At 51.9% G+C, this 25052-nt stretch overlaps 1 protein-coding gene across 4 annotated transcripts in view; it reads left to right on the top strand.

Annotated features, from left to right (window-relative positions):
* PTPRN2 (protein tyrosine phosphatase receptor type N2) overlaps window positions 1-25052 on the top strand; it is an 834764-nt gene that overhangs the window by 763156 nt on the left and 46556 nt on the right. For all 4 annotated transcript variants that reach the window (XM_053609608.1, XM_053609611.1, XM_053609607.1 and 1 more), the window contains 2 exons: window positions 12126-12273; window positions 22266-22339. In XM_053609608.1, coding sequence (XP_053465583.1) covers window positions 12126-12273; window positions 22266-22339 — 222 coding nt within the window. The remainder of the gene's footprint in view (window positions 1-12125; window positions 12274-22265; window positions 22340-25052) is intronic.

Below are 25052 nucleotides of genomic sequence, written 5' to 3'. Positions count from 1 at the left end.
CCACGGAAATAGCAGCACAGCTCTCAGCTCCCCCTCACCTGGAAGCCCATTTGTGTTTCCTTCAGAATGTCAAGCAGACCTCTTTTGCCCTAAATTTAAATATTAATAGCTGTACACTGATGGAAAAAGTGGTATAATTCTTTTAATTATTTTCCATTGCTTATAAGTATTCCATCTTTGTATTTTACCTATGTGCCTATAACCTTAATTTTTAAGATGTTAAATAAGATAATAAAATTCATAAAATGGTTCATTTAAAATTCTCTGAGCTTCCCGGAGAATGACAGCCTGGAAGTGCAGAGTGGCGGTGTTGTCATCGTCACTGTTATTAAACAGCATCTCTCTTGGCCTTGTATGCAGGAGGCCTCTGTCACCCTCTCCTCCACGCACCCCTAATACTATATCTTACTGAAGAATGCCCAGCATAAAACAAACTCCCAGCCATGCAAAAGAACAAGCCTTTCCTCTGATAGTAAGAGGAGGTAGTAAGGATGAAATTAATTATTTTTTTAAGTGTATTAATTAGAACCTTTCTAGAACAGAAATTATTGACATTTTCTATCAGGGTTTTAGTGTAAGTCTTTCTCAAGTGTGATTTTTTTTCTATAAATTTATAATATAAAGGTCAGTGGAAGCCACAAACTGATTGATGACCACTGTGTTCTGGGCACGCGTCGCGTGGTCATCTCGGAGATCACTAGTCTGCCCAGCACTTTCTGAAGATGGCCCAGGGCTGGCCTGATCATTCACGGGCACCGGGAGTTTTCCTGCAGGTCACTTGGGCAATGTTTAAGAATTCTCTTTCATTGGTGTGATATCTTACGATTCTGGACCTTGTTCCAGATTTGGAATACTGAAAGCCAAAATTATAATTAAAACATATTCATTGAAGCTTCCAATTTGTTAAGTTCTACACAATTGAAATTAAACACTTTTTGTGTCCTCTTAATCTGCTTCGTAAAAGTTAGCCTGTCCCTCTATGCCCCATCACCGTGTAGAAGGGCTCCGTCCTCTCCCTGTGTTTTCCTGACGATGCTTTCAGAAAAGCATGTCTTTAAAAAAAAGCGCGTCGTTTTCCCTAGAGCTTTACTAGGGGAGGGGATATTCTTGGTTCTTGTGTGTGTTTTAGTTTTTAGTTACAAAAAGGTTTTAAGTAAAGCAGATGGTCCAGCAGTGCTCAGCCTCAGAGCAAACCACACCCACCTGCTCCTTTGGCCTTGGTCTCTGCTGACCTCACACATCATCTCCCTGAATGAGACTCAGCCAAGGACTTCTGTGGGGGACTTTACATTTTGAAGTATTTGAGCTTTTCTCCACTACTTTAATGACTTAAAATGACCAATCACTCTGTGATTTGGTTGGCTATGACAGAAGATGGAAGCAGATTCCCAAATCACTCTGAGGCGGCCCCAGGTCGCTGGGCTTGTGGTGGGGCTCTGGGTGGTCCTGAGAATGGCTAGTGTGAGACGGCTTTCAGGGGGAAAGGGCATTGATTCAGTTATCAGGGAAGCTGAATCTGAAGGATGCTTTTGCTAGCCAGTTTTATCTGTTTATACCACTTCCAATTCACTAGGATACGGAAGCTTACTGCTTACCGCAGATACCACATACATGTGGGAATATTTCCTCCTGAAAAACAAACCTCCATTAAAGAAATGTTTTAATGTAATAGAAAGAAAGAGAGCCCATGGGGTCTCACCAGTTCCTCTGGTCTGTTCCTACCTCTCTGCGGTTCTGTGCAGATGACCCAGGGGTAAGATTGTAAAGCACATGTTTGCATTTCCCACCTGAACCACACACATTGACCAAGTGTGTTCTTGGTGGGCTCCGCAGGGCTGTGCGCACACCTGCTCGGCATCTTAGGTTCTTTGTTGGGGGAACCCAAGGAACGGTGTTTTAACTGTCCAGCAAGATCAGGCAGTGCTATGACAGGGAGCCCGAGTTAGAGAAATAAGGCGGTGAAGGAGATGATTCATCCTGCCGTTTCCACAGGGTGATTTGAATACAATTGTGTGGTTCGAGATTCTGGTTTCAAGCAAATCCCTAAACTAAAAACTAGCAACTACCCTCTGATCTTCTGTCTCTACTCTTCTTCATATTTACTCTGGCTGCTTTGAATTCCTAATTTTCAATATTTTAACATTTCTGCTACACAGTATGATAAATAATAAATAATATTTAATAGCCAGATGCATCAGTCTATAGATGAACAAAACACCTTCCCCCACCAAGCCGTCACTGCGCCCTGAACCTCTGTCTGCCAAGACCATTGGCCTCACCAAGTTCCTCTTTTAATCTTTTCACACGTTTTCTTAGAATTCATATCTCCTGCTTTTGAGATTCAGACATTGAACGTGAACATTCCCTTTGATGTATTAATGAAGACAGGTGACTGTATTTATTTTTAAAGAAAGGAAAGTTCACCACTTCCCCGAGTGGCTGCAAGAGCCGCTTACTCGGAGCTTCTGAAAGTGAGTCTAGCTTGTGATTTTGACAAGCCTGAGGTCTCGCCACAAGGTGGGAAGATGTGAGCAGGCTACGCTTTTCACTCCAGCCAGAGGTTTGGTAGCAGCATCAGTGGGTGGAAGGGCAGCGGGCTGTGTGAGCGCCAGTGTCCCCGAGGGCTGGCCCCTGAGAGCCCAGGTCCCCCGGGCACACCATCCCCACTAGGGGCAGGGCTTTCTCTGGAGTGTAAGGATGAAATTTCTCCAGGACAATCTCTGCGTGTCCTGTCAGAGACTCAAAAAGCAGTGACCATCACCAGTAACCTGTGCAGATTTGTTGAGGCCGACACCGGAGTAGAGCATCTTAACTGAAGTGAAATAATGTTGGGTGGCTCTTGTGCTTGTGTGTGGGTAGTCCAGCACCCTGAGGAGTTTCACTGTTGCATGTTAGGGGTTTATTTTCCTTATTCTTTTTAATAATCATAATAATGAATCTTCTTGCACCTCCCAGTGTCTCACGCCATCATTGTTAGAGCTGAGAGATGGCGCCGATCACATCAGCAGAGCTGAGAGCAGGCGTCCAGCTCTCTGTTCAGCTCTCCTGCCTCTGTCTTGGTTGTCCCTGAGCACCAGAGCTGCTGGGACCCTCAGGGCAGTGTGCTGTAGCACTGTCTGACACTGGCGTCCTCCCTCCTGTGGACTGGAGCCAGATGACCCATCTTTGTCCCTCAGAGGTGGCGGTGGCACCTGCTGTGTGGGAATGAGATGCAGGTGGCCCACTGAGTGCAGGCCTGGCGCTGCCAGGACAGTCACAGCCAGCTCATTACATGTGGAGAGTCACAGTTCTCAATTTTGATAGATGGCATTTTCATTCTGAGCAACCCCGGAAGCCGACCCTCGGTTTTGACACTCCTAAAATGGTACCCATAAAGCAGTCTTGGAGTGACATGACCACAGGGTCCTGAGTCAGAAGCACACAGTGTCTTGTGTTCTTTGCACCAGAAAAATCACCTCTGTTAATTAGCAGTTTAGTTTCGTATTGTCCCTCACACGGGCATTTCCCAGTAATTCTCCTCTCAAGATTGGCCGTGAAATACTGCCCTCTTTAAAAAGGTGATAAAAGACTCCACTGCGACTCAGACTTTGGACTTCACCTGACAAGTGCCAATAATGTGACCTAGTCCCATGTAGCCTCATATTAACCCATAATAAAAAAGTGTAGAAGACAGCAGATGGGGGTGGAGATGAGTTTTGGAACTATCCTGGACATCGTGACATTCTACTCACAGGCTGGTTTTAAATATGCAATAAGAAAGCTCTGCATTTCTGAGAAATACCACGACCCTCAAAGGGACAGAACACTGGGACCATTTCCCTCGCTGATGTTCTCCACGGTGCTGTCAGTGCCCTGCAATGTCCGACACTTCACCCTCAGCCGTGCACTCCAGCTGCGGTCAGCTGCTGGTGCTTGTAGTCGCTCTATGTGTCAATGTAAAAGGTCATTGTCCCCAGAACCACAGTAGAGTCACAGAATATGGAAGAAAGTTGAAGATATTAATGGAAAACTGAGCCCCACCACCACTGCTGTCATCCATGTGATATACTTCGTAGCCCAGGGATTGTATTTCACATAGAACTCCCCAACCCTCAAAACCACCTTTAGAATAGATACTCTGGTTCCCATGTTATGTAGGAGTAAATTAAGGCTCAGTGAGATTAGATGATTTGTCCAAAGTCAATAGCCAAAAAGTAGCTGTGTGTGGGACCAAAACCTTGCTGTTCATTCCGTTGCTGAGAAGCCTTTCCCGGTCACACCCAGCGCCCGCCCTGTGGTGTCCGCACTGCGTCCTGCTCAGCACACTCCCATAGGTGTTCCTGAGACTCCTGGAGTGACAGGTGCCGCTCATGTCCTGAAGCTGCACAACTCTGGGGTGGTCAATACAGGGTTCCCCTTGTTCCTGGATATCAGAGATGGCTCTCTGGAACTCAGAGTGTTACAAGATGACCACAAAACAGCCCGGAAAATATGTGGGCTGTGTTAACGAACTGTGAGCACCTTCTTATGATCCAGTAACACTTTTTGTTACGCAGGTTTGGGATTTTATGTAAAGCAATTCCCTAAATGTGGGAGCCAGCTGGTTTGTCTGACAGAGGGGACTGCTCCCTGCAGATGTCATCTAGTGGCATTTAGACCCAGACACTGTTCTACTGCATACGCTCCAACACTGAGGGCTAGAAAAGAGGAAGATGGGGAGCTGCAAGGATGGTCAGAAATAAGAGGAAGAGCAAAGCCGTGGGTGAACGTTTCTTTCAGAAGTAGATCCTATGAAAATGGATGCCGTCTTTAAGACATGAGAGGAAATGCAGGGTGCCTTTGGGAGGCACAGGTGCCAACATCCCATGGTTGGGGCACAGCCAGGCCGTGAGTTGGCCACACACATGGACACCCCGAGACCTCGGGACTTCTCCCGTGAGAGGCTGCTCTGGGACTTACCTTTCACGCAAACATATCACGTCCAGGCCCTCCAGAGGTGCTGGAATTCAAGAAAGCTGTAGACACCTTCCCACCGAGGGCTCACCTAGAATCAGCTTAAGTAAAATTCCCTGAATGAAGTTTAAAAATATGGACGTCAGGCTGAGTTCCTCCAGCCAGGAACACTTCAGAACCCCAAAGTATTGTTGAGAGAATCATGAGCGGCTCTAAAAAATTAAAGATGAGTTTCCAAACACCCCTGGAGGACCCGGGTCACTGTCAGAGCCGTCTCCGCACTCAGGCCGCACAGACTGGGATGGGCGGCAGCTTCACTCACCACGTGTTCACACCGTGTGTTTCGTGGTGGGAACATGGCATAGTGCCGTCCCACTGCAAGTTCCCAGCCCTGTGCCCACCCTGGAGCTTCCTCCTCAGCTTCAGTTCAGGACACTGTAGGGCCCGGGTGAAGACCTGTGTGACCTGACGCCCACCGGTGTCACACCCAGGGACGAGGCCCACTCTGCAGGTGTCAACAGCAGCACGTGCATCGCCCACCTGTGTGGTGCTTGCTGGACACACGGGTCACCAGGAAGGTTCCCAGGAGACAGAACACTGGGCCAGGACCTGGACAGTGAAGAAAGATTCTGACTTGGAGTAGGGGGAGAGTTGTGGGGAGCCTTCTGAGCTGCTGCCCACCTCCAAATCCACCCAATCACCGTGACATCGGGGGCACAGTGGGAGCCCTGGGAGTGGCACCGCCTGTTGGGCCTGAGTCATGAAGACGAAAGGAAGGAGGCAGAGGAAACATTCTCAATTCCTTATGTTGCTTTTTAGAGAAATTCTTCCAAGTTTCAGAAGATTCAGAAGCAGTGTTTTTGGATGCCTGTCACCGATACAAAATCTTTATACAAATTACTTATAGAAATGTCCAGGTTACCAGTGGTCATCCGCCCACTATATGCACTAACACAGCCCCTGCCCTGGAAAAAAATTGATCTCGGGAGAAGAATCAGAGCCTGAAGCCTGCGGCTAAAGCGCAAAGTAGAATTCACACAGAGAAGGCTTCTAGGACAGCAGGTGTTTGGGGTGGGTGGGGATGTGGGAGCGGAGGATGGAGTGGGTGGGGGGGTAGGTTAGGAGGTGACAGGACCAGACTCCTGAAGGAGAAGTCAGGTGGGCTCTTCAAGCGGGGCGGGGGTCCAACCTCAGGAAGCAGCAGGTTAGTGGGCTGAGAAAGGACAGCTTAATCTAGGCAGCCTGGTTTTCAGATAGGTTGTGTTTTGCACCAGAAATGCCCACATGGTTGTTCCGTGAAGAAGGACCTAGGCAGGTGGTGTGATGGGGAGAAGCCAGCAAGGGGGCTGCAGCCGAAGGGCAAGCCCTGGGCCCCCAAGGCGGGGCTGGAGCTTTTGGGCCACCAGCGTCTGTGCCCAGCTGTGTCCCTGTGTTCGAGATGGGAGCCTCACTCCAGCAGCTTTTCACCTTACAAAAGAAAACTCTGTAACACTGAGATGCCCAAAGCTAAACGGTGGCAGTGAGCACTGAAAGGACCCCACGTTCTGGGGGGTTAGGTCCTAGAAGAAACCCCAGGGCCTTGCAGTTTGCTGGTGGCTGGAGTCAGGCTGGATTTGGTTTTCATTCTGTCTCCGTTTTCTGTCCTGTTCTGCATGTGCCGTCTTTGTAATAAAAAGGTTGCAGTTTCTTAACACTAAGCCCTTTTACCACTTCGCCCTCTCACCCATGAGCCGTTCCCAAAATCAAACGTCAGTTCTTAAAACCCCTTCAGCTAAATGCCCGTGATGGGTGAGCAGCGTTTGATCACGTGTCCATGTGCCGATGATCGCAGAAGATGCCTGAGCCTGTGGGAGCTGCCGCCTGGTCCTCCTTCACACTTATCATGACCTGGAAGAGCAGGGACCCCACAGAACAGCCCCCCATTACAATGGCTCGACTTCACAATGGCACAAAAGCAGTGCAAACCCAGGGCACCCACCCTCCCAACAGCTGCAGCCTCTGCTGCCATGCACTTTCAGCACGGTGCTCGGGGAATTACTTGGGCCGCTGTCTAGCGCAGACTCGGCACTAAGCGGTTTCGCCCAGCCATGGGCCAACGTGAGTGTCGTGAGGGTGTGTCAAGCAGGCTAAGCAGTGATGCTGGTTGGTGGGGTGTATTAAGTTCAGTTTCAACTTGAGATATTTTCGACTTGCGCTGGGTTTATCACGATGTAACCTCATCATAAATAGAAGGGCATCTGTATCGTGTTACTGGGGCAGCTTTTGGGTTTGCTTTCATGGTTTAAAATATGTTATGAGGGCCCAGAGTCCCCACAGCCTCAAGATGAAATGCATCTTACCCACAAATCACAAAGAGGAAGGACTCCCAGTGTGTGTGTGAGGGAAATTATGTCATTTAATATTGTAAATGATGTTTCATAGAAAAGCAGAACAGATGTGGTGTGGCGAGCAGGGCGGTGACAGCCTCCTGGAGCCGGGTGTGTGGAGAGGAGGGGCTTCGTCTTGGTTTTAATATAATCAGGTACATCTTTTGATGACTTAATTCTTGGTGAAAATCTAATCATGCCAGTGCCCACCTCCTCCTCCTCTTCCACCCCAAGCTTACGGGGTGCTCAGTTTATAGTTCTTGTCATAAATTTAGAAATTCGAGTGCAGTGTGATTTCACTTCCCATAGTTAAGATAAATGAGAGAATTTACACAGCTGCAGTTTACAGGAATTAAGATAATATCCACTGCCTCTTTTGCAGACAATATTTGAGATTGGATTAAACCTGCCAAGGTTCATCATTTTAGAATCCATCATGTTTTACTGAAAGAAGCTCATTTGTTGGTGATAGATTTTGTGAAAAGAGCATTTTCCAAAGAAAAGACAGGACTCAAAATTATTTTGCCAGGAACCACTTCATATCTATTTGTAAGACTGTTCCTCAACCAAGCCCAAGAAAAATAACTACAGACACAGTGAAACTGCACACTTTTGCCAGAACTGCCCTCCAGTATCCTCCCCATGGACCAGATTTAGGCTATGTGAACCCATCAGTATTTTCATAAAACTTAAATATTGTATCATGCAAAAAACATTGTCCCATTAGAAAACTTTTACACAAAAATTATATCCAACGCTCCATAGTGACTGTCTCAAGACAAAGTGGTTTGTCAGTTAAGCCATTTGAATTTTGCTTGATTTTATAATTCAGGACCATCCTTACAGGGGTTTTTTCCGCACACAGAGGAGCCCCGAGGTTGCCTGGGTGTTGGGTTACAGGGGAGAGGGGACCAACCTCCCCGCTGCAGATGGGCTCCTGAGGTGCGTGTGGCGCAGTGTGGAAACAATGTCCATGACTCGGGGCTGGAGTGATCCGTGCAGCCTCTCTAACATCAGCTCTCCTGTCCCCTGAGTAGCTAAGGGCCCTCCCACAGCAGGCTGCCTCTGTGTCCCCACCTGTGGCCAGATGGTTCCTCTTCCCCCCTTGCACACCTGTGTGCAGGGGACATCACACTGGTCACCACACATGCCTGACACAGCCTGGCACAGACCCCACTTCCAGTAGGACTAGCAGGGCAGAGCTGAAATTTGTACAGTGGATTTGAGCCGGCTTTGGTTGAAACTTCGATAAGACAGCGTGAGTCTCACCCAAGGTCCCTTCCCCTTCCCATGGCGTGTCATGCTCCCTCCCATCCTGTCTCTCTCCCCACCTGTCCCTGGAGTGGGTGCCAGTGGGCAGGGAGGGACAAGAGCAGATTGTCCTGGATGGGAAGGGGTGTCAGGGAGTGGAAGGTGGAGGCTGCGGCAGGTGGATACCACCACAGGTAGATGTGCCGTGTGTGGCTCTTTGCACAGGGGACTGTGCACACATGCGTATCTTATTTCTGATATGGACACACTCTCTCTCCATAAGACACACAGCCGGTGAAAACCCACAAGCAAATGTGAGCGCACAAGACCGATATTTCCTGTGGGTGCAATATCACCACCAGATTGGTCTTTTGAAATGATTTTACTTAAAATCACAGCCATTTCCAAACTAGATGGATCAATAAGAAACAAGTGGGCTGTGCTGGCAGCTTGGGGGCATGTGAAAGGGGGGCGTCCAGGATGCATTTGTGTCCTTCAACTTCGAGTAATCACTGCTCACAGACTGGTGACAGAAATTAAGGTTGGAGCAGCCCAGTCTCAGAATATCTGCCTCTGCTGCCTTTGTCTGACACTAGAAACTGTTCAACCTTTTGCACAGATTGCAGCACCCTCCTTTCTTAAATGCGTCACACCCCATGGACTCACAAAAGTGAGCCAGTTTAAAAAAGAAAAAACTTCTGTGCAAACTGAAAGGGAACAGGACATCCCCACCGAGAGATTGCTCTGAGCTCCCCAGCACTGAAATTGAGATCCGTGGTAACTGGCATCACTCAGCAGTAAACGGACTCCCTACACCTACCTAACACTGTGACTTTATATGTGGAATATTAATGTGTAAAATAACAATGCAAGTATTTCACGTAACAGGTGTATCATATCACCTGCATTGTGTGTCCTCAGGGACGTGTCCATCCCTGGCTGTCAGAAAAGCAGAAGTGGCCTCCACTTCTCTCAGCCATCCCACTGGGATAAGCAAGGAATGCTTTGCCTTTCTGGAGGAACTCATGAGGGTGCAATGTCCATTCTTCACAGATTTTCTGAATTAATCAGATGGACATCATTTTGATTAGATGCATAAAATAGTTTCCAAACTGTATATTTCCTATTTCTCAAGTAAATAATTTCAAGGACTGACAGCTATATAGTATCTGTTAGCAACTAGTAGTTCCTTTAGAAAGAGAAAAAGATGCTGGAAGACAAGATGTGCAGCGCAAACCCCATCTCATAAAGTGCCCTCCAGGCCAAGGCTCCCAAGGAGCTTTCTGTTCAGCTGACCTTCTACCTCATCTGCAGCATAGCCCCTCCCAGGTGACGCTGGTGAACTTGCACGTGCCCCTCCCTCCCTCGCTGTGGGCAAGACCGTCCTGTGGACTCTGCAGCCCCACCTGGTCTGATGACCCCCTGCGGCCAGACACAGGGCCACCCCCTCCACCCAGCCCTCACCTCTGCACACCCCGCGGCTTCCATCCCTTAGCCCACTGCCCAGTCGGACCTGGGTCCTACACCCAGTTTTGGTGGCTACTCGGACAGGTCTCCTGGGACACATCTCACCCCAGCCAGTCAGATCCAGCACTGCACACAAGCCACACACCCAGGGCACAGGGCATGCACACTTCACACATGGCACACGCTACACACACAGAACACACAGCACACAATACAAAGCACACATGGCACATATATGTGGCATACATGCACACATACCACATACATGTTACACATGGTACACAGCACATGGCAGAAACGTCACATGGCACAGCTTGCACATGACTCGCATCACATGTGTCATACAGCTCACAGCACACATGGCACACATGACACGTGTCATACAGCACACAAGACATATACAACACATGCAGCACCTCTGGCACACATGACACTGCACATACATGGAACAATGATGGTACACACGACTCACACTCCTGGATACCTAGACCATCCCTGGATCTGCACCTCTGCCCTTCTATGGACCTGCTCTGAGGGGGCCCCAACTTATGGTAACTCTTTCCCCCTATCCTATGTGGAGGACCACCTGAACTCAATCCCTGACTCTGTTCCCCCCAGTCCTATGTGGAGGACCACCTGAACACAGTCCCTGACTGTTCCCCCCAGTCCTACGTGGAGGACCACCTGAACTCACTCTCTGACTCTGTTCCCCCCAGTCCTATGTGGAGGACCACCTGAACTCACTCCCTGACTCTGTTCCCCCCAGTCCTACGTGGAGGACCACCTGAACTCATTCCCTGACTCTGTTCCCCCCAGTCCTATGTGGAGGACCACCTGAACTCAATCCCTGACTCTGTTCCCCCCAGTCCTACGTGGAGGACCACCTGAACTCACTCTCTGACTCTGTTCCCCCCAGTCCTATGTGGAGGACCACCTGAACTCAATCCCTGACTCTGTTACCCCCAGTCCTATGTGGAGGACCACCTGAACTCAATCCCTGACTCTGTTCCCCCCAGTCCTATGTGGAGGACCACCTGAACTCATTCCCTGACTCTGTTACCCCCAGTCCTATGTGGAGGACCACCTGAACTCACTCTCTGACTCTGTTCCCCCCAGTCCTATGTGGAGGACCACCTGAACTCACTCTCTGACTCTGTTACCCCCAGTCCTACGTGGAGGACCACCTGAACTCATTCCCTGACTTTGTTACCCCCAGTCCTATGTGGAGGACCTTCTGAACTCACTCCCTGACTCTGTTCCCCCCAGTCCTATGTGGAGGACCACCTGAACTCATTCCCTGACTCTGTTACCCCCAGTCCTACGTGAAGGACCTCCTGAACTCACTCCCTGACTCTGTTACCCCCAGTCCTATGTGGAGGACCACCTGAACTCTCTCCCTGACTCTGTTACCCCCAGTCCTACGTGGAGGACCACCTGAACTCACTCTCTGACTCTGTTCCCCCCAGTCCTATGTGGAAGACCACCTGAACTCATTCCCTGACTCTGTTCCCCCAAGTCCTACATGGAGGAACACCTGAACTCATTCCCTGACTCTGTTACCCCCAGTCCTACATGGAGGACCACCTGAACTCACTCTCTGACTCTGTTCCCCCCAGTCCTATGTGGAAGACCACCTGAACTCATTCCCTGACTTTGTTACCCCCAGTCCTATGTGGAGGACCTCCTGAACTCACTCCCTGACTCTGTTACCCCCAGTCCTACGTGGAAGACCACCTGAACTCACTCCCTGACTCTGTTACCCCCAGTCCTACGTGGAGGACCACCTGAACTCACTCCCGACTCTGTTTCCCCCAGTCCTACGTGGAGGACCTCCTGAACTCACTCCCTGACTGTTCCCCCCAGTCCTACGTGGAGGACCACCTGAACTCACTCTCTGACTCTGTTCCCCCCAGTCCTACGTGGAGGACCACCTGAACTCACTCCCTGACTCTGTTATCCCCAGTCCTACGTGGAGGAACACCTGAACTCACTCCCTGACTCTGTTCCCCCGAGTCCTACGTGGAGGACCTCCTGAACTCATTCTCTGACTGTTCCCCCAGTCCTATGTGGAGGACCTCCTGAACTCACTCCCGACTCTGTTTCCCCCAGTCCTACATGGAGGATCACCTGAAAAACAAGAACCGGCTGGAGAAGGAGTGGGAGGCACTGTGTGCATACCAGGCGGAGCCCAGCAGTTCATCCGTGGCCCAGAGGGAGGAGAACGTGCCCAAGAACCGCTCCCTGGCTGTGCTGACGTGTACGTACCGGCCCCGGGGAGTCCCTGACAGCTGGCAGCCTCCACACAGGTGGTGGGAGAGCCCTCCCCATGCCCGCCCTGGCTTTCCACAGCAAGCCCCTTTGGGCAACCAGGTGAGCACAGCCCCAGCCTGAGTAGCCCAACCCGCCGCTTCTCTGCTTCTGTGGCAGATCCTGGGCATCAGGGTCCCACGAGCACTGGCTCTGTTGTCTCCTGCCACTGTGTGGTCCTGGACATGTCCCTTCACGACTTGGAGTGAGTAGCAGCATGGCAGTACGGCCTAGGCACCGAGCCAGTGGCATGGCTGCTGCAGCGCTTGTGCCCTGGCCACCATTCCCACACGCACCGCCAAGGACCTTCTCCCCGGGTAGGTGTCTTGCCGGAAATGGAGATACAAAACTCAGCAGTTCTCAGAAGGGCCCTCTGTGGGAAGGGAGACATGGCTGCGGGAGGCAACATGAACCCCAGGCTGAAGAAAGGGAGGCTGGTGTCTTTGGGACTAAAATGTTGGACAGAAATGGACACTCCCCTTTTCCTGAATTCCTAAGTGAGAAAAGACTGTGTGTGTCCACACGCAGCCACTCCACCACTCTCAGGGGCCTTACTACAGGACATGCACCTTCTCACATAGCGACTTTCTAAGCTTCGCCTCTGAGGGCCCGTGAAGCCCTCTCACCCTCAGCTCATCCCAAGGGCATGAAGATGAGTGTCCTCCATGATGAGGGTGACCCTTCTGTCACTACATCTGGGGACCAGCCTATCACCAGCCCAGCACTGCCCACAGCTCATACCGCCATGGCCTCATGAAGCAGCTCCTCATCTAACTGTAAACACAGGCACTTGTTCAGAGGTGAGAAGCAGAATCTCATGCTGCTTTAGAGCCTAACCTGCGGGGCTATGAACCTTATGAAATCCAAGTCGCCCTGCTGGGTGTGAACTCTGTCCTAACAGGTTAGTCATTGTCCAGACCAGACCCTCCGTTGCTGGGGCTAAGGGTGTTTAACCCTAAAGAGCTCTGAAAACAGAAGCTATTAATGATTTAAGTTTTATGTTTAGAAGGAAAGCAAAATGCAATACGTTCCGTCAGCCCATGGGCACTCACCGAGCGCCTGCTGTGTGGCAGGGCTGTTCATGAGCTGATGTGGCCTTTCCCTGTCCCAGAGGGCCACGGTGAGACTGGGGGGCTGCCAGCCACTTCTCACGCAGCCTGTGGGTTTGGATGCTTGGACGCGCAGAAAGGGAGCATCAGGTGTGCATCCAGCTATGTGCGGCTTATTAGATCTTTTATAGTAAATGCTGCAATTAAAAGCCTGCTCCACCAAGAGTCCCCAGCGATGGCCCAGCACATGAGGGAACATGGGGGGCATCTCCTCCTGTGCTTCTTCCGCCTGTGTGGCCACATGGACTGCGGCTCCACAGTGGTGACCTGGAGTCAGAAGCAAGGACCCTCACCATGGAAGACATCCCATGCTCAGATGGGAAGCAGAGCTCCGCTCACGGCAGTGGTCAGCGGCAGTGACCCTTGAGCCCTCTGTGCCTGAGAGGAGACACTTGTCCCGCAGAGTCCCCCACCCCCAGCAGCCGACCCATCTCACCAGGTGCATGTGGGACCCGGGGTCTTAGCTGACTGGGTGTGGCAAGTCACTCCAGGACAGGAAAGGCGAATCACTGGCCAGGACAAGCCCTGAGGAAAGTGTTTCCATGGATAAATAGGTTTATTTTGAGCAAACCTGTATTTCCTCCACCCTGCTGGCCTTCTTAACTTTTAGGAGGAAATCTGGCCATCAGCCTGTGTCTCCTCCCAAGTGGAATATTAGGGAGGAGATGCCATTGCTAAGACTTCTGCCGGTCTGCCCGGCTCCAGAGAGAGTCCTGTGCCTCTCGCCCTTCACAGTATGACCAGCTGTCACACTCCTCACAGAACAGAAACGGCTGTGATGGGGCCCTCAAGTACCGCAGAAAACGGGCTTCCAGTGGCTCTGTGTCCCTGAGGATTTGGGTTGGGTTGTTGTAAACAGGTGGACTGGAGGGTATACCCTGTGTGTGTGCCCCATGTGTGTGGGCCACATGTGTGCCCTGTGCATACCCCACATGTGAGCCTCGTGTGTACCCCGTGTGTACCCCACATGTTTGCCCCATGTGTACCCTGTGCATACCCCACATGTGTGCCCACATTTGTGTCCCATTTGTGCCCCGTGTGTGCACCCTGCATGTGTTCTGTGTATATGTGCCCCACAGCTATACTCTGTGTGTGCTCACGTGTGTGCCCCACAAGTGCACCCTGCATGTACCCCACATGAGTGTGCCCCTGTATGTGTATCCCATGTGAGTCTTGTGTATGCCCTGCATGTGCCCCCTGTACATGCACCCTATGTGTGAGCCTTGTGTGTGCCCCACATGTGCACCCTGTATGTGTACCCCGTGTGTGTGCCCCACATGTGCACACTGGGCAGCGGGATGCTCCTCCCTTCAGCATCTCACTGCACCTCTCCTCGGCCATGTCTTGCATGGTGCCCCAGGTTTCTCATGTCTTGTCTGGGGATGGTCAAATCTACCTCCCACCTGGATGCTCCCTCAGCCTCCAACCTTCACCCCCACGTCACCTTTGGCAGCCCCTCTGCTGCCCACACCCTTTGCGGAGCAGCTCCCGGAGTCACACCCTGGCCAGGCGGCTGCCTGACTTCCATGAGGAAGCCGATTCAATGGGTGCATCCAGCCACCTCCCAGTGCCCCAGCGCCTACCTTTCCATGCACAGTCGCACCCACCTTGCTGCCTCCTCCACCCATCTCCGCTTGCTAGGTCCCTGCTGACAGTGGCCCTGCCTCTGGGGCCGGGGCCTCCCCACTCAGGAGACAGCGTGGTGGCAAGTCCTGTGGGAAAATCATAGCTGGGAGCACTGCCAACCTCAGTCCCTGTGGCCTGGGGCCTCCAGCCACGCCCAAGTCATCTTCCAAAAGAGAAAGCTGTTGCCACTGGACACTCACTGGCACTGCCCTGGGTCTAGCTAGATCCTCTCGAAAGCTTAAAGATCTCAACATGCATTTTGTAAGTTTTCTGTGTGTTTAAAAAGAGTCATGCAGTATTTTGCTCATCTGCTTTTAAAATTAGAAAGAGGAATGTGATGCTATTTAGTACACGATCTTAAACAAAGAAATATTTTTGGCCTTGTGTTATAAGAGACATAGAAGTTGTAATAAAAAGGAAACCAGAGAGGACGAGGAGCTGAAGACCCCAGGACACAGGACTGAGGGCACCTGGCATCATCCAGAGGGCCAATCCCACCCATTGGGCTGAAGTCGCAGTGCCGGAGGGTCCCACTCTGCAGCCGCCTGAAGGACATCCTGACTGCCTCCCACCCTCATGAGAAGCCCCTGTTTGGCAGATGACGACTTTGGGGTTTGGAGCCAGACCTGACGGTGCCCAGGCCACGTGGGACGCAGACACTCTTGTGGACTCGTGAGGTTTTGTGTGTGCTGGGAAGAAGCAGTAAGCTCCAAACTGCCACAAAAACACGTGTTTGGGACACACAAAAGGGCTCTCCTTAAAATCCTCAGAAAACAATTTCCTCCCAATAAACCTCTGGTTTAGTGTTTTTCCTCTCAGACTCCAAACAGAATCCTCTTTCAAGGATGTTTTGCTTTCATCACTTCTGAGTAACCAAAAATTTTCCTGACTTGCTTTGTAATTCTCCCAAATCTGATGACTAGGCAGATTCCTCTCACAGGAGAGGATTCCGGACATGGGTCACTTGGCCTAGAAAGTTTCTTAGAGCCTGCCTTGGGTGTCGCCCCTGCTTTAACCTCAAAGCCAGCCGAGCCTGTGCCTCTGGGATGTGGGGGGCTCTTCTTCCTGCCTCAGCCTTCTAAGTGGCTGAGACTATAGATGCACCCATAATGCCCAGCTGATTTCTTTTGTAAGGAGAGGTCTCACTGTGTTTCCCAGGCTGGTCTCAGACTCCTGGCTTCAAGCAATCTTCAATCTTGGCCTCCCAATGTGCTGGATCCATAGCATCAGCTACCTTGCCCAGACGACTACTTTTCTTAAAGCCAAACCCGTGGATTCATAAGATGTCAGCCCCACGTAGTGTGGTTGTCCACAGTCCTCAACACCCACGCTCCAGTGCCACTCAAAGGATCTTAGTGTTGGGAGGGTCTCGAAGGATGTGGGGAGCACAGGGCCTGTGAGGTGGCAAGCCAGCAGTGGGCCACCCTCTTCTGGACATGCCCTAGTTTTCCATACCCAGAAAGACCAATCCTCCAGGGGGGCCAAAAGCCCTGGGTGTCCTGCCTCCCCAGGCAAGAATCTTGTTCACGTGAGCTCCCGCTGTACAGCAGATGCAGTGGCTCATGCTGAGGCTGTAGTTCCCTGAGGTCCACTGAAGTCCCCTGCAGTCCCCTGAGGTCCACTGTAGTCCAGTGCAGTCCCCTGAGGTCCACTGCAGTCCTGTAAGGTCCACTGAGGTCCAATGGACCCCACCTTCTGCTTTAGCAGAAGGATTAAAGTCTACACCATGTCTAGTGACTCAGTTCTTGTTCCGAGTCAGGAAGGTCTGGATTCCTCACGCCACCTGTCCTCCCAACCTCCATGCCACCTTCCACTCGGCTTTTTGCTATCTGCCCATTTTATGAACATGTTTTTCACATCTTCAAGTCGTTGATGAAACACACTCAGCAGGACAAATTCAGCAGACCCTCCTCCACACAAACACAGCCCTGAGCCCAGGCTGCACGCTCACTTCACAGCAGCATGAGGGTCACACGGGCGAAAGAACCACAGAGAGGGATGTCGTGAAACCCTGGCCCACGCCAGAGGTCCAGAGCACACAGGTCTCCCCTGGGCACCTCCCCCTGCTGCCACCGTGGACTTCTCTCAGCACAGAAGTGCAGCCTGCTGGGGGCAGTTTTCACCGACATTCATTATTAAGAAAGTTTTAAGGTTCAAGCTGAAATGGTGATTTGATGTCCACCTGCATTCCCACCGCCATGACCATAGCTCCTGCTCAGCATTGTGCTGTATTTGCACAACACGTGTGTGTGCTTTATTATTTTCTCTGACAAACTGTTTCATAGTAAGTTTTTGGGCATCATGACATCAGAATACCTTACCTGCATCTCCTAAAAATAAGGACCACAGCCCCATTGTCATAACTAAGAAATTAGCAGTGCACCCCGATACCTTGCAGTGTTGCTATAAGAGCTGCTCATGCTGCCGTAACAGCAGAGATGCATTTGCTCACAGTCCTGGAGGCTGGAAACCCAAGCTGGAAGCGGGTGGGGTAGCTGTTACCAAGGCCTCTCCCCTGGCATGTAGGGCCATCTGCACCCTAGCAGGTCTGTGTTAAAGCTTCCCTCTCATTTAAGGACACCCATCACACTGGGTCAACCTCCAGAGCCAGCTTCCCTGCACTCTGCACTGTGCCCAGCTGTGCCTGGGTCAACTGTGAGGTCAACGTGTGTTAGAACAGCCACAGCATGAGGTCCTGCTGTGCACTGGGCCCCCATGACCTACCCAAGCTGCCTTCACCCACCAGGCAAAGCAGTGACCTGCCGGGAATCACCGCGGAGAGGTCTTAGACAATGGGAGACAGAGACACAAGCCTGAGCCTCGCAGCCACAGCACACAGGCCATTGATGCTGTCTAAGACTTGCTTTTGGTGCCTTTGATGCAGGGAAACCCAGCTCAGGCCTCTGGCCTGCTGGACAGCTGACCCTCAGGCAGCTTCCTGGCCTGGAGTGGACCTCCTCATCTTAGTGACCACCCTTGGAAACAGGAAGCTTTCCTGAAACAGGGACCCCAGTCTGCCCACAGGCAGTGCTGTGCTAAGATCCACAAACAGAGCTCTGTTGATTTTCTTCTTCAAGGTTGATGAGCTTTGCACTCTGAGCTCTGCATTTCCCATGGCACCCTTATGAGCAGGATGTCTGCTCACTGCCTCCACTCCCAGGAGGACACACCTCTCCAGGGCACACGTGTTCTGCCTTCATGCTGGTCTCCACATTTCCGGATCTGCGAAGAACAAGCTGTTGAGCTTCTCAGAGCCTCGAAACAAACATGGTGGGAGACTTACTCCTTTTCTCTGAGGATGATGAGTCCAAATAAAGTCCCTTCAGGGTGTGAGCAGCTGGAATCATGAAACCAGCATTAGTGGATGGTGTCCAATGGGTGGGTGACCTCAGGCCACATCCGCCGTGCACCCATCTAGCCCAGGGGAACAGGGGACCAGCCCACGGCACTGCTCCCATTGGTTGAGCGAGTCCTGGTGTCCTGACCTGTGGGGGTGAGACGCTGGCCTTTCACCCATGTGTGGCTGTCCCCACTCACCACAAGGTCAGGGTGCGGACAGAGTAGCCAGCCTGTGGACAAAAGCCAAACCTGCAGGGACACCAAGGCTATGAAGCCTGGGGAGCACACAGCCCCCACAGAGCAGCTACGGACCTGTGTTCCAAAGAGCAGGGCTGGAGAGCTCACCCCGGTGAGATGGAGATTATTTGCCCCTGACAAAGGAGGCCTGAGGAGCTGCTGCCCACGGGCATCCAGGCCATGCTGCAAGACGACATTCCAGGCAGGTGAGGCTTCCCTGTGCTTTCCAGGGATGCACTCAGGTGGGACAGAAGAAGATTCCGGATCGTGAATCTATTCATGGCAAAGCTGCAGTGCCCTCCAGAGCACCAGGCTTGGCCATCTTCCAAGGCTCTTTGTCCTGGTAATAATCAAGGAGCGATTCTGGAGCTTGTCTGTCCTCGGGGCACTTAACAAAGCCACCTGCTACTTCCTGACCACACAGCTCATCATAAATGCATTTCACGGGCTCCACTGACCTTAACTCCTGTGTATGACCACCTCAATCTCGAACACATTCCTGGACTCCTTGCTGCCTGTGGGGCAGACATTATCCTGCAAACCCAACACCTTAAAATGTTGAGGAATTTACCCAGCACCATCTGGTTGGCACATGGCTGGGCCAAGATTCAAACTATAGTCAGCCACGACCACATGGCCTCTGCCAGGGATGCCACTTGAACGCTGGGCCTTAGTGTCTTCAGCCTAAAGCAGGAAAGTAGCCCAGTGTTCCAGAACCAAAGAGGACATGCGTGGAGCCACTTACAGTGTGAGCATACAGAGTATCTAGAGACACTCGGAATGTCTTGAGTGGGGTTCTGATGCACAGTAGACACCTCAGGAGCCAGAAAAGGATCACGCATGGTGGGTTAGTGCCACAAGTTTCTTGCTATTTTTTTCTCTGCCTCATAAGACCTATGACAGTGGATCTTCTTACAGGAAAATAACTGTTATCAGGCCAGGTACAGAAAGGAGGAGCTGCGCGAATCCCTGTGTTTTCCTGGTTTCTAGGCAAGTTCACAGACTAAGTTTCTTAAGAACACACCTACTTATTAATTGAAGCGTAAACCACAGTGTGGCCATAAATTGCTGGGTGACTCTGGTCACATGTACTACTCACTCCCAGGGAGATGTGTGTGTTTCACCTGAAGGACCAGCTTCAGTGAGCCCAGAACAGGTGGGAGATAGGAGTGCACAAGGCCCCCAGTTCTCCCCTCCAAAGTAGGGTGGACCTCTGGAGAATGGTTCCCCCTGCCCAGGCCACACTTCCACCCACCTAGGCTATGCTGTCTTCCACCCAGGACATGCTGCCACCCGCCCAGGACATGCTGCCACCTGCCCAGGCCACACTGCCTCCCACCCAGGCCACACTGCTGAGCCTGGCATTGTAGTAATCTGTCTGTTAGGGTGCTCAGGGACATGCTGTTATCCTCTCATGGGCCCCCATAAAAGATGAGCAAAAAAAGGGAATCACAGAAGGAAGCATGGGCTGGGGGCGGCCATCCCTGCCCTCCGGCCCTTCCAGGATAGCTTCAGGGCCTCCTATGGAGCCCCGCGATGGCTGATATTAAAAATAGTAACTCCACCATCCACCTGTAAAGCAGTGTGTTGATGCAAACTCAGATCAGGAGCACTAGGCTTTTAAAGCCCTATCCTCAACTCACCACTGTCTTTGGGTAGGTGACCTCAGAGAAGGCAGATGCAGCTGGACCCGCGTCCCCCACACAGGGCAGCTTTGGCAGTCTGTGGACCTGTCCACAAGGTGCCAGCAGGCTCAGGTGCCCTCTGCAGGCTGCGCCCTGTGTCACTCTGGGGACCAGCGTACAGCAGGCTCTGATGCCCTCTGCAGGCTGCGCCCTCTGCCTCCAGGGACCAAGCTTACAGACTGCGTTTTCCTTTCCCTGAGGCACCCAAGCTTATGAAGCATTTTCTCAATTTTCTGACGAGAAAATCCAGCTGGTGCTCAGCCCCTGGGCTGCCTCCGAGTTTCTTGTTGCTGGCAGCCCTGGCGCAGAGGAGCGGCGGCTGCGCTGAGCAGACACCCACTCTGTGGTCCCCTCTCTGTCCATACTTGCTGTAGCCCTGCTATTTCTAGAGGTTTCTCTGGCTACGGGGTGCAATGCTGAGCTGCCGTGTCACAGGTGTGTAAGGTGGCTGTGCTGGAAGGCATGTGCCAAGGCAGCGCTCAGGGTGACCATCTGGAACCCTGGAAGCAGCTGCCAGTGCTGCTCCGTGGCCCAGACCTGGGACCCACATGGTCATCCTGTTTCCCAGTGTCTGTACAGTGGTGCCATCCGGGCTGCTTGAACTTAACTTTCAGGGTGGTGGTGGTGGTGCGTTAGGATGTCAGAGTTGGCAGATTTCCCTGGTCAGTTTTATTTTGGTTCCCCGCCTCCACCAGTTTTCACTCCCTCAAGAATAAATGGTGAGGAGCCCAAAGCCTTTGAGCCCACACGGCTCCTATGTCACGGCTCAGAGTTGGGGGGTGACCTGGTGCCTCCACCACGTTCAGGCCTCACAGGTTCACAGACGGGAGAGTGGCTCATCCCACACGTCCTCAAGCTGTTCTGTCACCAACACCTGATGAGGGTGGTCGCGTGTGTCCACTAGTATGTTGGCCTCTGGTGCTGTCCCGCTTCAGACCACAGGCACCATCAATCTCACTGAGCTTCTAAGTAAAATCCCCAAGAGAAGTGAAAGAAACATAAAAGCCAAGTCCCTGTGGCATCGCTGCCCGTCCTGATCTGCCCATAGTCAGAACCGCTTCCTTCTGGTGTCTGGGCATCTGCAGGGACCGTGGGGAGGCAGGAACAGGGCAAAGGGTGTGCTCTGCCCTGTCACCTGCTCCAGAGGCTCCCACAGGGCTGTCTGTGTTCTCAGAGGACAGACCCGAAATGTGGCTATGGCTCTGTACCCCCAAAAAGGCATGAAAGCTATGCAGCTGAGATGCCACCTTGCGCCCAGGCCCAGCTGACACCTGCCCAGCAGGGAGAGCATGTGCACATGCCCAGGGAAGCTGGGATATTGCCAAGGCCACCTCCACGGTGAGCCTCCCACACGTCCCGCTGAGGTCCCACTCAGGTGAGCAGGAGCGGCGTCCAGAGCCAGAGCTGATAACAGTCTCGCCTTGGCAGGCCACAGGCACCATTAATCCTCCTCGTCCAAGCCCGTGTCAGCCCCGTCCAGCCGACTGGCCTCTAAGCAGCATGTTTCATGCTACTGAGTCTCTGCCTATGTGTTTCTCCTCTGCTCTCTCTTTGTCCTTTACTTTTGCTTTAAAAGTAAATTCCGGTAACTCAAGGCTGTAACCATGTATTGACCATAACACTTCGTATTTTGGGTGGTGGCCTGTTGGTTGACGTCGATATTTATATTTATTTGCTCTGTGTTGCCAAACATGACTGCTATTTAAAGGCAAACATAAGAGTGTTGCAGGGGACACTGACCTTGGCATCTGAGCTATCCGTATGACAGACACTGAGGCCCTGGGGTCCTCCCAGCGAGGACCAGGCTGTCTGCCTGTGCTGTGGACAGGCCACCAGCGGTGGGAGGAAGGAGGCTCTGGCATTGACACTGAGGTGGGGGCAGCGCCCTCCGTGCGTAGGATGATATGGCTGTGCACACTGACCACCTGCTCCTCTGTCACTTGCAGACGACCACTCCAGGATCCTGCTGAAACCAGAAACCAGCCACAGCAACTCAGACTACATCAACGCCAGCCCTATCGTAAGTGCCCTGCTGGGGCTCTGGGCTTTTTCTCAGGTCGTGAGGACCTGGCACAGCCAGGCAGGAGGGTCTCGGTGGAAATGGAGGACCCCGTGCTCAGGGCCCCGAGCTGTGATGGGACTGACTCTGCCCCACCAGGCTCCTGACCCCACGGGCTGCAGAACATCCTGCAGTTGGGACACGACAACATCCTGACCAGAACCCAGAGCTTTCAGGGGAAGTTCACCACACTCAGTGGCACTGTCCTTTCCCAGCACCACTTAGCACCTGTTTATTCTGGGAGGTGGAGAAACTAGGCCCACCCGGCCTCTTTTCCAACCATCACTGACACCGAGGCAGGTTTAAACTTGTAGGTTCGTTTCCTCTAGGTTTTCCCAGCAGCAGTGTGCTTCCTTTGTAAGAAAAAGGACCTGTGTGGGCCACACCTCCTCCAGGCAGTGCAGTAGAGTGGCTGTGGCCCCAGTCTGGGGACAGGGCATAAGCCCTGTGACCTCGGGGCCCACTACTAGGCAGGGTTCCTTACCAACTCACACATGGAGGCTTATCCCACCACCCTCACTTAACTCTAGACATCACTGCAGCATTCTCCCTATCTTGAACCTCGAGGGGGCAGAGGCTAAAAGGAACTGTGGCGGGCTGCTCGGGCCAGACAGCAGCCATGGCAGGAGGACACACAGCATAACTACCAGAGGGGTTGTGGAGACCAGGATCGATGGCCTTTTAAACCAGCGGGCAAGGGTTGAGACTTAACGCACATTTATGGTGGGCAATGCTTGTGATGCTTCCCCCCTTAAACAGCTTTTCTCAATCCTGATCTTCAGGGAAATGTTGAGGGCATCTCACTAAAATCCCACCTTGTATTCACTCAAACATTGTGCCTGCGGGGTGCCATGCTGAGCCAGGGCACAGTCACACCCCTCGTCCCTTCACAGGACTCGGCAGCGAAAGTTCTGGCCCTTCTGGTCACCAGAGCCACTGGCAGTGTGGACACTACCCAGCCCCACGGTGCGCTGGGACACAGGTGCCGTGTGAGACTTGGCCTGGTGCTTTGTCTACACCCCCCAGCCCAGGCTTCTGTTGACAGATCATTGTTAGGGAGGAGAAGCCTCTTTACCTCCTGCAGAGGTGGAGTCCAGAGACTGCTTCCGTCTGGGTTTCATTTGGAGCCTTTCTCAATAAGACGTGGTGTGTGGTGGGTTTCTGTCAATTCTAATTCAAACAACCAAACCAAAGCCTTGTTGCCTTTGGGCCACGACTAGAGTGTCATTCTGGGGAAGTTAGGCTTGCCAGTATCTGGGTTTGGCCCCTGTTCTGCGAACAAGAAGCTAACCCAGAACTAAGAGGAAGAAAAGGCATTTTCTTCCTGTTGCGGTCCCCTTTCCCCAGAATGAACCATTCGACTGCGCCAGAATTAGAAATAAAGCCATTATGTATGAGTCTAAACCCCAAGAGTTCGGCACTGTGACTGTGGCTGCACCGAAGTGGCCCCCACATTACGGGTTCCAATTTGCAGATGCCTGAGCCCATCCAGGCCACGGTCTGGTCTCATGGTCCATGGTGGACGGCAGTGCTCCATCCCACCACAGACATGGTCCTGCTCACATGGCACTGAGGGGGTGTGTCGGGTGAATTCTGCCGTCTGTGCAGGTCCCCGTGCCTCTCCTAGGAGCAGGGATTCGGAATGACCTTCCATTCCTCACCAAGCAGGAGCCTGGACAAGAGGCGAGGCCGGGAGAAGTCATTTTATAGTGCTTTTGTGTTCTCCCTCTATTTCATGCCACAATTCTTTTTCTTCAAATCTGGGTTGTAAGAATGAACTAGGAGAAATCCATGGAGCCTCTTCTCTCTGAAATAACTGAAGCTACAATGATAATGACCTTCCCTGCAGCAGCCGAGTGAAAAGCTCGCAATTACAGCCTGGGAAGACCCCGGCTGTGCAGAATAAAACTATGATAATTACATCTGTCATATTTGTGCTTGGGCCTCATTAAATTTCAGGGAAGTCATCCAGTAGTAAATAATGTGCAATCTTTCCTTTTAAATCAGAGGTCATGAAAGTAAATGGGAATTTTGTTTTCCCACATGGGGTGTCTGAGAGACAAACCCATCAGCTGCGTGTGAAACCTCGGCTGGGTTGTTACCGAGGACTGTCAGACACAGCACACAGTTATCACAGGGCAAGTCTGGAGTTCCCAGCGACACTTAAAAATGAGCTTCATCTTCATTCCCCTGCTCATTAAAGGAGAAAAAAATCGTTTAAAGTTCCAATTCAGAGTACATTTAGCTAATTTAAGTACAGACAGAGAGTGCCTCAGGAAAGGGTGTGAGCTCAGCATCGTAAGAAAGGCCGTGCCCTTTTCCTCCTCCCACAATCCCTCGTGCTCTTTTTTCCCAACTTGGGCCCTGCAGAATGCTCCCGCAAAGAAGGGTGGTGAGAAGAAGAAGGGCCGGTCTGCCATCAACGAGGTGGTGACTCGAGAATGCACCATCAGTATTCACAAGCGCATCCATGGAGTGGGCGTCAAGAAGCATGCCCCTGGGCACTCAAAGAGATCCGGAAATTTGCCATGAAAGAGATGGGAACTCCGGATGTGCTCATTGATACCAGGCTCAGCAAAGCCATCTGGGCCAAAGGCATAAGAAATGTCCCGTATCTTAATGTCGTATCTGTGTGCGGTTATCCAGAAAACACAATGAAGATGAAGATTCACCA

This window comes from Nycticebus coucang, chromosome 11 (genome assembly GCF_027406575.1).
Source record: "Nycticebus coucang isolate mNycCou1 chromosome 11, mNycCou1.pri, whole genome shotgun sequence".
Classification (NCBI taxonomy): domain Eukaryota; kingdom Metazoa; phylum Chordata; class Mammalia; order Primates; family Lorisidae; genus Nycticebus; species Nycticebus coucang.
Note: the sequence above shows the minus strand (reverse complement) of the source record. Positions and strands in the feature narration are given on the sequence as shown.